This window comes from Rutilus rutilus, assembly GCF_951802725.1.
Source record: "Rutilus rutilus genome assembly, chromosome: 5".
NCBI lineage: Eukaryota > Metazoa > Chordata > Actinopteri > Cypriniformes > Leuciscidae > Rutilus > Rutilus rutilus.
Genome location: NC_140213.1, coordinates 38801496 through 38817522, shown reverse-complemented (window position 1 = coordinate 38817522; position 16027 = coordinate 38801496). Strand labels below are relative to the sequence as shown.

General features: G+C 38.8%; 1 protein-coding gene across 2 annotated transcripts in view; it reads right to left on the bottom strand.

Moving 5' to 3' along the window:
• The window catches only part of megf11 (multiple EGF-like-domains 11), a 113509-nt gene that overhangs the window by 18683 nt on the left and 78799 nt on the right, over window positions 1-16027 (bottom strand). For both annotated transcript variants that reach the window (XM_084409294.1, XM_084409295.1), the window contains 5 exons: window positions 12021-12141; window positions 10819-10982; window positions 10582-10684; window positions 2620-2766; window positions 267-401 (listed from right to left, as the gene is read on the bottom strand). In XM_084409294.1, the coding sequence (XP_084265420.1) occupies window positions 267-401; window positions 2620-2766; window positions 10582-10684; window positions 10819-10982; window positions 12021-12141 (670 nt within the window). The remainder of the gene's footprint in view (window positions 1-266; window positions 402-2619; window positions 2767-10581; window positions 10685-10818; window positions 10983-12020; window positions 12142-16027) is intronic.

Below are 16027 nucleotides of genomic sequence, written 5' to 3'. Positions count from 1 at the left end.
AGTTTTGCAGAAACTGTGTATTTCTGGCACATTATCATGAGAAATGGATGCCTTGGTGTATTGATTCAGTTATAGTGTGTTTCCATTTGAACAATACTGTAATTATAGTAAAGGTAGTCAGACAGAGAAGTGACAATACTTCTCTCTCGTACCTCTCTGCAAGCAGAACTAGCCTCCAAGGATCTGAGGAGGTCCATGGGTGAGGAAGAGAGGAAAATAGAGAGAGAAAGCAGAGAAACTGAGGGAAAGCAATGAGAGCTACTTGCCTTGGTTGCAAAGTGAGCCGAAGAAGCCGGCCAGGCACTCACAGTGACCCGTGATGTGGTGGCATGGCCCTGTGCTGTGCACACACTGAGGGCATGACTGGCTGCAGCGGTGCCCATAGAAACCAGGAGGGCAAACTGTCACAGGCAAAGGACAGGAAGTGAAGGAAAGAAACAACACAGAACATATGGAAGGAGAGATTTAGTGGGAAGGCAAAGAAAGACAAAATAGTGATTAGACACAAATGGAAAATATGAATACAAATTCACATTATCATATAGAAGGACATACAGGCAAAAAAAAAAAAAAAAAAATTTTGGCACCGTGCATTGCACAAAGCACATTCATATAACCATTAGAATTGTCAACATTTTTGTCTCATTACCCAGTAAAAAAATATTATTATGCCGTAAAAGTCAGAATTTGAAGTGGATGAAAAAATTCATTATACATGAATTTTGAACAATACCCATTCTTGTCTTAGGACAACTTTGATGACCTGTTTTGATCCACTTCAAATGTTGACTACTGTATATACCGTAAATATACAGGTGGAGCCTGGGAAGGTGGAGGGTTTCGGAGGAACTCTGAAGTGCTCTGCAAACTACTATAGTGAATGCTGACCAGCCATTTAAATGTTGGGAGCAGCAAGCTCATTGGCTGCAGATGCAACATGAACCAATCAGCTTGTGCCAAGTAGCTAACACTGTTAACGTCATCAGGTTGCGTTAAGGACCCATCAGCCTCCGCCATGAAGAGTTTCATGACAGAACTAGGAATTTTTTTAAAGAGACTACTTTTATTTAGCAGCAAGGATGCATTCAATTTATCAAAAGTGACAACAAAGACATTTATAATGTTACAAACGATTTCTATTTTAAATTAATACTTTTGAACTTTCTATTCATCAAATAATTTTGAGAAACATATCATGGTTTTCATGCAAATATTAAGCAGCACAGCTGTGTTCAACATTGATAATGATAATAATAAATGTTACTTGAGACTGGCGTAATGATTGACATCACAGTAATACATTTGAGATGTATTAAAATAGAAAACAGTTATTTTAATAAAATTTCACAGTTACTGTTTGTACTGTTTTTTGATCAAATAAATGCAGGCTGGGTGAGAATAAGAGACTTCTTAACAAAGCATTGAAAAACATACCGACCCCAAACTTTTTCAAGGTAGTGTAAATATAATTGAGCACTTCATTTAACCATTACAGTAATATTATCATCTATGGCCAACTAAGATTTGAAACATTTCTCAGGTACTATTGTTTAACCCCAAATCAAGGAGACACTGTCACCTGTACAACTAAGATAAGCAGAAATAATGAGGAGGTTTTGTCGGCCTCACGGTCCGGCTCATTGTTTCACAGAGCATGAGGGCTCAGTCTGTCTCTGTCACTCAGCTCTGTCCGAGACGGGAGCTCCAGTGGGTCATTTTTCTTCATTAGAGTCTTGATTTGCTTTAATTGCTGTAGCTTTGTGTAATGCAGGAGTAGTGTGTGCTGACCTTTCCACCATGGGTGGTGGGCTTTTGTAATTAAGATAATTGTACAACAACGAACAGTGTGGTGAAGATTAATCACATTCCCTTTCCCTTTACTCTGTAATCTTTGAACACGCACACCTGCACTCACAACTCCTTACTGGGTGAATCTCATGAAACATTCCCAGATCATTCTTCAACAAAATAAAGAGAAATAAATGATAAATTATATATTGCTTAAAGCATTAGTTCCACCCAGATGCACTAAGGTAATGAAACTTTTAGATGTGTTTATTCATTTTATTTAAAATGTATTTCATAAAAACAAACAGACTGAATGGATGGATGGATGGATGGATAGATAGTAACCTTTGTGAAATCCGCCTGCTTCCTACCATACAGACTAACTGTTGTAGTATTTTGTTTTCAATCTTTGAAAATGACTAGCAATCAGTCGCCTTATCTGTTGAGGGCACAGTGTGGTAAAGAGAGACAGCAAGAGCGAGACAGTGTCTTAGGAAGAAGACCCATGAGAGGCAGAGTAAACACTCCTCCTCATGGAGAGGCTGATGAGAGCCCCACATGGACACTGCATCTCTACAGCGATCCAGGGCTGAAGTGATTAAGATGTGTGTGATTAAAGATTTGTTCATGACTCTTCCCTAAGTGCTTCCCTCTTCAACCGTCCCCACTCCACTCCCAGAGGGTCACCGTCTGGATGTAACAGTCGTGACCCCCCATCTGATTCCCACCAGTTGTTTATAGTCTTGTTTGAAGTGTGTTCGAATCAAACACTTGTGCGACAAGCTTTGAGAAGGTGACAGAAAGGAGAAAGGAAGTTGAGAAGAAGCTTACTTCTCTTGCAGGAAGTCCCTCGGTAGCCAGGAGCGCACACGCAGGTTCCGTCTTCAGGAGAGCAGGAGCCTCCGTTCTGGCACGAGCAGGTCATGGAGCAGTTAGGCCCCCAGAAGCCTTGAGGGCAGATGCTGTCACAGTGGATGCCTGTTGAAAGAATGAGGGAAGTAACACTGCTTGTTCTCCATGTGCTTCCCTATTTTCTATCGAGGCAGAAAACAGAAGTGGATGCAGACAAGTGAAATAAACAAAATCAAAATAAATCAGATGCTTGCTTGAAAAAGAGTCATGTATGAGGGCGGGGGAATGCCTGAACCTTAAGGCCACTGCTTTTACAGTAATCTAGTATAACATATTACATTGGGACAGCAACGGAGCACCAAGCAGTCTTCTCTGAGAGCAAAGTCCTGGTTTCAAAAGCTTGGGGTGTGTGTAGGTTCAGGCATCTCTTGGCCGCAGCACTGGCCCGCTCTGTGCTGTGCTCTGTATGTATTTTTGATCAGACTGGGCCTCCCTGCCAGTGTAGAGTGTTCATTAACAGGGCCAAGTCCCTCGAGTGGTTGAGCCTCCTCTCCCATTCTCTTTCAGCTGGTTTGTGTATAGAGTTCCACTAGGGACACGCTCAAGTACACACGCACAAATATATAAAGAAGAGACCTACTATATTGTCTCAAAGTGTTGTAATGTAATGACATTATCTGGTCATATTGGGGTTACAACACAAACAGGAAAATAACAAGGCACATGGACACACACTCTCACAAACAAGCTTACCACAGAGCTGCCATAATAGAAAAAAAGCTAAATACATACTATGAAACTGTATGATAATAATAATAAACAATAAAAATTTATAAAATATAAATATACTGTATATGACAAAATATATAAGAGCACATTGATCTTCAATAATTAGATTCATATCACAGATAATATAACTGTTTATTCTGTATACACAGAATATTTCAGTAATATGAACACCAGTGTGTATATATACAGAACAATATTTATATGTAAATGTTACTGCAAATAAAAATATTTGTATTCTTATAGATTTATATTATAAATATATTTAGTTACATTTACTAATATTGGTAATCAGAATAAACCATATATTATTATACAATTATATATATATATATATATATATATATATATATCTCTCTCTATATATACACAGTATATATATATATGAAATTGTATAATAATATATAGTTGTTTATTCTGATTACAAATATATATATATATATATATGAATCTCTTTATGAATATGCATTGAATTTGTATATTTATTCAGGTCGTTGTAGTGTCGATAAAGACTGATTTGCAGTTTTAATCACATTACAATTGATGTCAAAATTAATATCAGTTCATAACATCTCATTAATTTCAAACGCTTTCTGTGAAGGGTCAATTGGCAGAACTATTGTTTATTTTGTGACTATTAATATTCCTAACTATATATAGATATATTTAATAAACAATGGTGTCGCCGCTGCCATTATAAAAGCAATCAGCACTCGTGGCAAAGCACTACAATGATTTGACCACGGTTATGCCTTAGTACACCATTTACCTTTAATACAATCAGTGTAATTAATGCTCAGCCTCAAGTGGCTTACTGCTTTAATAATACAACTTAAATAAATTAGCATCTATACATTTCACACTCCATAAGCAAGATGGCATAGAAGGGAGAAATGATGTGCACACACATATTCTCACACACATCCTTTCAAGCTGCAGCTCAGGAACCTCATTTGCAATTTTCTTTGACAGAGACTTTTCCGAGCGAGTGGCACGGCCCATTAAAATGGAATTAGTCCCAGGTCTTTGAATTAGACCAGGTCTAAACTTCAGGGACAGGCATCATAAGTGCTCCACCTCTGTGGCAGAACAGAGAGGTGTCCGGATGGGGGGCAACAGGGATGTGCGATTAAGACAAGCCCAGCCACCGCACATCAAAGCAGGGGTGAGCCTGTTTGAGCTTCTGCTGGGCTGGGCGGAAAAAAGTCCCGCACTTTCTTTATTGTCAGCAATGAATGAGAATAGAAGAGTGCCCTGAAAGCCTAATAGTGACAAAAAGAGGGGCTTTTGAGCAGAGCGATTGAGAAGAAAGAGGAGAAGTGACTGTCTGCATATGAGACTTTTCTAGCAGAGAAATGCCAGGGGGACCAGCAGCCAAATTAATGAGCGAAGAGCAAGTACCATCATACACCATCACTTTCCACCGCACTTTACATGTTAAGTGGACACATGAGCGCACATGCCTGCACACGTAATGCGAGGGTTTCTGCAGGACACTCTGTGTTATACGATCCTTCAGTCTAGAGCCCCTGGAGCTGCTAATTTTGCACATCCACATTGGGAGGATCTCAACGAGAGATTGCACATCTCTCTCCTGGTTATTTTGTCTCTGTCTCTTCCTCCTACCATTAGACACACGCACAGTTTTATTGAAAGTGACCATTTAATTCCAGTCTCACATCCTTCTCTTTCTCTCTTTTGAAAAAACACAGCTCTCAGCTTGTCTGTCCTTGGGCGTATCTTTATATGTTTTACTCCTCTGTTCTGTAGCCATTCTTTTCCTTTGCATCTTCCAACTACTGCTCTTCAAGCCATTCTCTTTCCTTCCTCACCTTACTGCTTCATAATTAATAAAAATATAATTATATAATAATTATAATGCCTTTTTTCTTCTTTTTTTCACAACCATTGTTACCCTCTTTCTGGTTATTAATTAAACAGGAAGGATTTTTTTTCTTTTTCTGCTGCTGTAACTTATTGTAAATGATTTTGTGATTATAATTTTCATGACCTTTCCAGTTTGTGATTAATGGTTAAGGATTCGTAACAATCATTTTAATGGATCATTCTTTTTGACGATTTAATGAAAATAACCAAATCAAAAGAACAAGTTAAACATTACTATAGCTTGCAAGTTTTACTCTAAACAAGACTAATATTTAGCTAATCAAATATTTCACAGCAGAGAGAAGCTTAAAAATTTGTATTTAATATTTTATTATATTTAAATATATATATATATATTTAAAAAAAAAAACTAACACACACAAAAATCTAAATTAAATATTTAATTTATATTTCATTATATTTTCATTCTTATATTTAAGAATAAAAATATATATTATTTCTCTGCAATTTCAATAAATGGTTGTTTGAGACTGGGGAGGAAGTTTTGAGAGATACAGTTAAAGACTTTATAGTACAAACTCATATTTCAAAAAGCAAGTACAATTTGATGATAGGACCTATTTAAATGAACAGCCTCAAAAACTCATTTATGACTCCATGTGAGATTCCTTATCATATGTTCTGTTGCAATTTCTAGCTCACTCTCCATCTCATGTGTAGCTCTCTCTCTTAAAGTCTTAGACCTGTGTGTCTAGCTCTGTCTCTCTCGATAGCTTCCATAAATCACTGCTCTGCATAGTCTCTGTGTTCAGATGCTCGACGTCTCGGAGGCCTATTTGCACCCTGGTGACTCCATTAGGCCTGGCAGATGGCGGAGACCTGGGCAGGATACAGAGCATGAGATTTCTGCGTAGCTGGCTCTTTCTAGCAGATAATGAAAGCCACATCATTTCCCAGTCCACATGGCCAGAATTTGGAGACCTGAACGGAGAGAGTTTTGGAAGGCCTGCAGGCAAAGCCACATCTACCAATTCAACTGTTTCCTTTTCTCTTGTAGCCTATAACATGCACACATGCTACTGTAATGCTGAAGAACTTGAAAAACACAGCCCTTCTGTGATATTGGACACACAGTGCTGAGACCACTGCAACAGAAGGTGTAGGCGCAGTGTGAAAGCCGTATAAGCAAGCCACAGAACGACAGCTTCATTCTGGATCAGTGCAATCTAATTAGGTAACATGACACGTTCAGCAACAGTTATTATAAATACTTCATGCTTTGAGAGATTTCATATTAATCTGCCTGCAGGCTGTGTCCTGTGGTAACATCTTTTGGAGGCATGATGGTCCTGTGCAGAATAATCTGAACAACATACACACACACACACACACACACACACACACACACACACATATATATATATGTATATATATGTGTGTGTGTGTGTGTGTGTGTGTGTGTGTGTGTATGTTGTTCAGGATCATCATGCCTCCAAAAGATGTTATCACAGGACACAGCCTGCAGGCAGATTAATTATATATATATATACAGTATATATATATATATATATATATATATATATATATATATATATATATATATATGTATGTATATACAGACCCTTTCCAAAAAATTTGAATATCATGGAAAAGTTTATTTATTTCCATAATTCCATTCAAAACGTTAAACTTCCATAGATTATAGATTCAGGGCCCACAACTTAAACCATTTCAAGTATTTAGTTGTTTATTTGTACATAATTTGGGCTTCCAGCTCATAAAACCCACGAAAACAGGATTTCAAAAAATTCGAATATTACATGAAATCAGACAGTAATTACACAGTGATACCATGGTCACTGAACCAGGTTTTGGTTATTTTGGCAGTGTGGGCAGGTGCAAATCCTGCTGGAAAATGAAGGAAGCATGAAGTGCTCTGAAAATGTCCTGGTAGACGGCTGCGTTGACTCTGGATTTAATAAAGCACAGTCGACCAAAGTCCTCTTTTCTGATGAGAGCAAATTTTGCATCTCATTTGGAAACCAAGGTCCCAGAGTCTGGAGGAAGAATGGAGAGGCACACAATCCAAGATGCTTGAAGTCCAGTGTGAAGTTTCCACAGTCTGTGTTGGTCATCGGCTGGTGTTGGTCCACTGTGCTGTCCACTCAACACGGCCGTCTACCAGGACATTTTCAGAGCACTTCATGCTTCCTTCAGCAGACAAGCTTTATGGAGATGCTGACTTCATTTTCCAGCAGGATTTGCACCTGCCCACACTGCCAAAATAACCAAAACCTGGTTCAATGACCATGGTATCACTGTGTAATTACTGTGTGATTTCATGTAATATTCGAATTTTTTGAAATCCTGTTTTCGTGGGTTTTATGAGCTGGAAGCCCAAATTATGTACAAATAAACAACTAAATACTTGAAATCGTTTAAGTTGTGGGCCCTGAATCTATAATCTATGGAAGTGTAACGTTTTTTAAGGGAGCACCTGGAGATGCTGCTTGGTACTTATGCTTTATTATGCAGCACACTTATCCTACAAGCTGTCGTCATCACTTTCTTCCTGACTGCTCTCCTCACTATAACACTGTTTGTTCACTATATAAATTAAGTACAGGTTCAAGCTGTATTTTTTATTTTATATTAACATTAATGACACAGACAACAGCAGGAATATTAGGCTGCTGTCACTTTAAGACCGAATGCACGGACCAAATATACTAACACACATCCGTTTTCTTTTTCAACTGTTCACTTTTGACATAACCGAGAGAATACTTGCCGAGATGGGTATTTTGACATAGTTGTGTGTATGTGTCCGTTTAACACAAGTAAACGTGAAAGAGGAATCAATTTGGTGTTCCAGCACTGTCTGAAATGTGCCTCTCCCTCTCTCTCTGCGTGAGGCTGTGCGCACAGATAACAGCTTGCGAGTCCCGATTTTCTCCTCTTCTTTCGCGTTTAAAATCGTTTGAATGTGTAAATTGGCAAGAAAAAACATGTCCAACTGAAAAACCTTCACTCTATGATGGTTAAACCTAGCAGTTAAACCGCGAATCACATGCGTGCCGAAACGTGGGGCTTGGTCCGTATGGATCACAGTTCAACTGCGATCCGTTGCACCCCTATTAACAACTAATAATTAATGAACACACTTATAATCAGATTGCTATCTTACCAGAGATGAAGAAAAATCCTACTCCAGTAAGTAAACGTGTCCCTGTCCCCAAAAATGTTGGTGATTATAACAATAAACCCCTGATTATAACAACAAACTACAGCAGATGTTTCTGGGGGAAAATTATATATATTATATATTATATTTTCCTCATGAAGACATACTGTGGTATCTTGAGAAATCTCAATATCTAATTTTTTTTGCCGGATGACTTATAATGAGTAGCAGTAGTATGACTTGTCTGTTTCACACAGCTTGTGAAGAGAGCGCTGTAGCGTAACTGTAACAGCAGGCTCTCATTGTGCTTTCACACCGACTGTGTTTGTGCGTTTGAGCGTAACAACTGCAACTCTTTTCAGAAAGTAAAGTAATTTCTGGGTAGCCACATTTTAAGTATTTCCTATAAATCAAGTCAAATAAGTCAAATAAGTAATAAGTGACATGTGAAAGCCAAGTACGGGTAACCCATACTCAGCATTTGTCCTCTGCACCCATACACAAAAGAAATATATTTTCTGGATATGTTTTGGAATATATGCAAATATTTGAAATTGGCCCAATAAATATATTGCATACTTATATTTCATATATTTTTGTTATATTTCAGAATATATTTCAATGTATTTTTTTCTGTACGGGTCCCCAAAAGTGTCAAAAATATATGTGGCATATATTCCAAATACATTGAAATATATTCTGAAATATAACAAAAATATATGAAATATAAGTATGAAATATATTTATTGGGCCAATTTCAAATATTTGCATATATTCCAAAACATATCCAGAAAATATATTTCAAATATAATTCTTTTGTGTATGGGCACTGAACCCATCCAAGAACCTATCTCATCCAACATTAGGATTAGTGAATACACACACACACCGCTAACCGTGGACACACACTCGGAGCAGTGTGCAGCCCGGGGAGCGATTGTGGGTTGGGTGCCTTGCTCAAGGGCACCTCAGCCATTTCCTGCCGGTATTGAGAAGCAAACCTGCAACCTTCGGGTTAGTCTGACTCTCTAACCATTAGGGGCCGGTTGTACCAGCTGGATGTAAAAATGTTGGGTGTAAGCTCTACGCTGGGCTTAGCTACATCCAACGTTCCAATAAATATATACACCTGTTGCACCAACTAAAACTACGACCAGGCGCAACTAAGCCCAGCTTATGTTAGACGATGCGCATCAACACTGATACATTATACCACAGTTTACGACGCCATTCAGACTTTGCTATTAATAAAGAATTGCTCATGTATCATAACAAGTGAAACCACCTCGCCATCTGATTACAATGAGCAAATGAGCAAACGTTCTCAGCATGTAAATGGTTATTTATTTAAATAAATAAATATCAATCTACATATAAGCCTACTGCAAATGTCAAATGTGCTCATTCTGAATGGATTTTTTAAAGGTATGTGCACACAACTTAATTCACTTTGTCTGTCAATTTGAATTTAAGTCTAGATTTATTCACACCGGCCCATGGAAACATGAACAATACACTTGCCCCAAAAAAGCATGGGGAAGAGTTTACATTTTATTAAAAGTGAGGGGGACACGTCCCCCGCATCTCCCACGTATTCTACGCCCATATGTTATGTGTTAGATAATATTGTTTTTGTTAGTAACTTAATTTAAACAATTCATTGGCTAAATATTGCTTGCTATGAAATATTATTTCCAAGCACGTCCCTCCGAGCAAGATTTCTGTTGCCAATAATCCCAGATAGGCATATATGTTATTATGTTATATTTTCAACATAATTACATACAGAAATCTTGTGTTAGGTCATTTACCTGTGTCGAGAGTATGCAGTAGAGACACATCCATGATTGATCTAACAATGTTATTTTATCCAGCGCGAATATCCATTAACATTACAGCTCATGTCTGCAGTAATGATTCAGGTTTTTTTGTAACAATGTGAAAATCTTTACTGTCACTTTTAATAAATGTAATGTGTCCTATGTGCCCAATAATGTGCGCAATTTAAATTGCATCAAGCCTTTTTTCAACAAAGGGTGAGTAATTCACACTAGCATTTATGTTGCGTCATAAAAGCCTATTTTAACATGTCAATGTGAATTTGTCACTGGTCTCACACTCACCTGTCCATCCTGGCAGACAGCGACAGAATCCACTCACAGGATCACATCCATCAGCGTGGTTACAGTCACAACGCTCGCGACACTCCAACCCGTATGTGCCATCCTGTTTAACCACACACACAAACCATCTTGCCAAGCTTAAATTGCCCTGTCATGACAAATATTTATAAATCAAATGGCCAGTCTTGCCAGCCTCTGGCAGAGAGACAATGGAACCAGTCCCAGGAAGATACTCACAGGGCAGGACAGCTGGCAGCGTTCCCCTCTCCAGCCTGAAGAACAGGTACAGGAGCCACCGATTGGGTCACAAGCCGCACCATTGGCACACAAACAAGTCCGGTTACAGCTCAAACCCCAAGTCCCGCTGGAGCACAGGATTGAGCAGTCGACACCCTGCCAACCTATAAAGAGAAATGGTACAGACATTTGTTCATTTATTTGTCAACTCAACCACTGGTTTCTTCATTTGTTACAGCAGACATTCTCTTTTTGAGTTCTATCCAAATAAACCTTCTCTGGTTTATAACAGAGTTCAATTAATAGAGCGGGAAGAAGGGGAACTGAGGTCACGTGTTGTCAGAAGCCAGAGGATTCTTGTCTCCCTCGGCTCACACTGCAAAGCAGTCAATGAGTGGAATATATGCATGGTTTGAGGTCAACATAAGAGCAGAGTGAGATAGGCAGAGAAGTTGTGTAGCACACTGGGGTTCTGCATTATGAATGGGATGAGGATTTTAAAGGTACTGTCTCTAATGAGCTTCCTCCTAAACTGAAGGGACCTGAGCGAATATTCTTTTGGTAAGCCTTTCCGGACAATTCCATGTTTATGCAACAACTGAGGGCCGTCCCGCAGGTACGGTTAGCTGCGGTCAGCCAAACGCTGAGTGCTCACAAGGCTCTTGTGGATTCACACCACATTTTTTATGCTTTTATAGCCTAAAAAGGCCATATGTGTATGTAAGTGCTAAGTTGTTATGCATCCTTTGAAAGTGACCTGGAGGGAATTTGGATCCTTTGATACTGAAACACCAGTTTTTTTTCATAATGACAGAGATGGATATATGGAGAACGGATGGGTACATTATATACTATTTTTTGGGAGTGTCTGATGTGTGATGTCCAGAAAGTGCATGGAGAATAATGGGCTTGCTAGGCATGCCGAATTTCAATTTATAGACAGGGTTAATTATCTAAACATTGCCGTCTGTTTTAGAGGGAATTGGAAAATTATTAATTAGTCCTAGAATAATCAATTGTAAAGATTACAAATTTTCCTTACTATTTGATTGCATATATTGATTGCATATGGATTTATTTGAAAAGGTCAATCTATAGTCTTGTTTTCAGGTTGGATGTAAACCCACAGTCTTGCATGGTTTTCCATGCATATAGTTTTATTAATAAGAATAAAATAAGAAGGAGAGCACATTATGCCATACCTTCTTTACAGATGCAGGAGCCATCGATTGGTAAGCAGGACGCCTGGTTGTGGCAGTGGCAGGTGGAAGTGCAGTTAGTACCGTATAGTCCCGGTGGGCAGGTTTGGGAACAGTCATCTCCCTGAAAAACACACACAGCAGAGTTGTTGAACTACACACTAAATATACATTTATACAAATAAATAAAGTACATTTTCAAATAATCACTATTGCTCATACATGTTTTAACTTGTCCCGCACATGTATGACGCCCCAAATTGCGCGGCACCCACCTTAGCAAACCCCTAACAATGCCTTGGCAACCACCCAAAACACCCTACAAATGGATACAAATGTGCAAAACCACGGTTTCAACGACTACATACATAGCAATGCCCTGGCAACCACTAACACCCTAGCATCACATCAGTGAGTTTTGCTCAGGCAGGCATTCATTTCTCTCAGAAAAGGTAAGATTCTAGTTCTTAGAATTATTCTGTACTTATGTAACTTAACACTGTAACATGAAAAATGTGCTGTGAAGTGTGACTCTAAATCCCATCTGAGGATTCCGTAAAACTTCCAACAATTTGAAATTTCCTGCAAAACATTCTCTACAACAAGGCAGCATGTGAGTTAGATGCAGTTTCAAGCGAGTAGAAAGGTAGAGAGCACATTTGCACAGCAGAAAACCTGAAGTCCGTGTGTAGCTTGTGTCCTTATTGCTATCACACAGACCTCAGTGCTAAAGGCCTGCTTTCCCCAGCTGCATTAATGAGCTGACAGCCCCTGGCCCTTGGCACCTCCATCCATCCCCCAGAAAACCATTGCTGATGACTGACAGACACTGTGTTCTTAAACCCTGTTCCCCAGCCAAACAACACCAGCACAATCTCTGCGCTTTACCAGGCTCAGCAGGGGAGTCGCCTGTATCCCAGCGTCGGTCATCACCGGTGTCTTCTTGCCTCATCCCTGGCTCTGACTGACAGCTGACAAAATGATTTAGACTCCCAATTAGTGGGGTAATGGCAGTGTGCTGTGCGCCTCCTGCCTCCGTCTCCCCGGTGCCGGGGATTGAGCAGCAAAGGACCCGCTCTCATTATCATCTGGAACTAGGTCTAAGAGGAAGGCAATATAAGATATGCCACAAGGCGTCATGGGCTCCAAGAGGGACTGACACTCGCTCTCTCTATATATGTTTTGTTTCTCCCCTTTCTTTCAATCAGTCATCATTTATCTCGCTCGCTCACTTTGATACAATCGTCTCCAATATTTTCTCTTACTCCCACTCTTTTCTTTCTTGTATGCTCTCTTTTTTTCCGTTCTCTCTCTCTCCCACATTCCCCCATTGTATTCCCCATTTCAAATATTCTACCTCTCCATCTGCTTTGCTCGTCCATCCACTCCCCACATGAAAAGCTTACATCTGTGGATTAATTTTTCATCAATCTACGTGCAGTTATCTTTGTTCCGTTCAAAAGTGACAGCAAGCAGACTGCTAACAATGGCAGTTCTGTTCAGCAGAAAAAGACTTGAAACTATCGGTGCAGGCAGCCGAATATGGGGCGAGAAAGTTAGTTTGTTCGACTTTTCAGCAGACCTGCAATTTACTGGTGAATGGGTTGGAGGTAAAAGAGTCTCTGGCTCACAAATGACCACAGGGATTTATTGAGACCCATGAATGCTCCAGATTACACTGACACAGGACCGAGAGCACTTATTCAACTGGGTGACTAAACTCCTCTAAAAGCAGCCTAAAGCAGGACATACTGTATGCATATCTATTAGCATAGATCAGTAGTACATTCAAAGAGCTAGAAATGACTTCAAACTTTGATTGGTACATTTTCATATTCAGTGGGGTCCAAAAGTCTGGGATTCAAATTATTATATGAAAAAAATAAATAATAATTTTAGGATATATAAATATACATAGCCTACTTACAAATATACTTTTTGACGCAGATAAAATATGCCACTCTCTATATATAGGTTTTTCTATAATATAATATAATATAATAGTCACGTTTTATGTTTGTTTTTGATCTGTTTCGGTTCATGTTTAAATTTACTTGTTATTCTCTAGTCATTTATTTGGTTCAGTTCTCCTCCGTCCTCTCCCTGTTTGTTTCTATGGTTTCTAATTGATTGTGTTAGTTCAGTTCAGGTGTGTCATTCATTATCTCATCAGCTCTGTTTGCCCTCATATATTTAAGCCCTCAGTTTCTGTCTAGCTTTGTTTTACGTAAGTGAGTCTGTGGTATGTTTCTCTCTTTGTTAATACTTCTGTTTATTGTTTGGATTATTATATTAAAAGTCTCCTTGAATATATCTCCTTTGTTGTGCGCTTTAGTACTGCAGCCACCACTCCCTGACTCTAATATAATATAAAATAAATTTGACAAAAAGCTAAATGGCAAAAGCTTCACTAGAGGTCATTCATACAAATCTGATTCAGAAGCTCCCGATTGCCCTAGCAAAGTTGGAATTGTTTTTTCTGTGTAATTAGGCCCCCTATTTTTTTTTAGCATCTATTATTTTAAGCATTAAAAATCATACCTATGCATACCACATCTATGCATTCAAGTGAAGTGTCATGTAAGCACACATGAACGTGGCATGTGTGCTTTCATCGTAGTACTACCAGCACATTTGTTCCCTCGTTTACCCACCTCCATTCTCTGCAGTACCAGCAGCACAAGCATATATGTTCCTTTCCCACCCCTATAAATATCACTCTCTCAGAACTCTATGAATGAGAGTTTTGGTGGCCATTACCTCTCTTATTTTCAACCAGACTGCAGTCAAATTGTTAACCTCTGCTGTTCTATAGGTCCAAATGGAACAGCTGGCCTGGAAATAGAGTATTGTTTCCCAATTCCATTGCATCTCGGTCAGACGCCTTGGCCAAAGCTCCTCGAGCAGTGTTTAATAGAACTGGCAGCAGGCCCCTCAAATCTAACACAAAGAGCAGGTGGTGAAAATGAAGATACAGTCTGTGCCTCCGCCTGTTAGTTCAAATCGCTGTAGTAGCTCTGCCACAGGACACAGCAACAGGCCAAGGCAGGAGTTGGCTATAGCCTCTGGTACTGAGTTTTTCTTAATCATCCCCTCCGTTCCAGTCTTTACCTGCGGCACTGTCTTTATTTTACCTGCTTTGCAACATTTTTATTATTTCTGAATGCAGCAAGAGTGAAATCAGTTCAGTGGTGGGGACTATACTTGAAACTGTAGCTTTCCATGCTATATACTTAAAACATAAAGTGAAGCTACTGAAAATGTAGTTACCAACAATGCAAGCTAAAAAAAAGTAACTATAGCTACCATTTAAAAGTTTGGGGTTTGCAGGACTTTTTTAAAATGTTTTTGAAAGTCTCTTTTACAGTAAAGCAGTAATATTGTGAAATAGTATTACAATTAAAAAATAACCATACTTCAAGGTAATTTTAAGTATACTTTCAATACTTCTAGGGACTAAATTGGACCATTTTTTAGTATATAAAGGTATACTTTGTGTAGCAATAGTAAACTGAGTACACAACTAGTTTACAACTGCATTTTTCGTTTCTACTGCAACTATAGACCTTATGTAGCCCCGCCCCTTTTCAGCGCTGCGCTCGTTGTCTTTTGACTTCCGGTCTGTATTTTCACAGCGATTTTGCGTGTTTATTAATGAATGGCTCGTTTTAAAATCTTGTTGGTTGACTATCATTTGTTAAGTCATCTGCTTTTAACATTACAGTCCTCATGATAACTTTCGTTAACTTTACATTTTGTAAATCCACTTCAAAAGCTAATTACTTCTGGACAACAATGCCATAGAAATATACAGAGCGACCGCAAAAACGGCAGTTAAAAGACAATATTCTAAAGATGGCGGCGCCCTCGTTTCTCTGGTGCATAAGGTCTATACAACAAGTGAAGATTTTTTTTAGTTTATGAAAGTTTATACTAGTTTAGTTTATACTAGTTTAGTAGTTTTATACTGCAAGTATACTTGTAAGTTTTCTTTAAGTGAACTTAACATT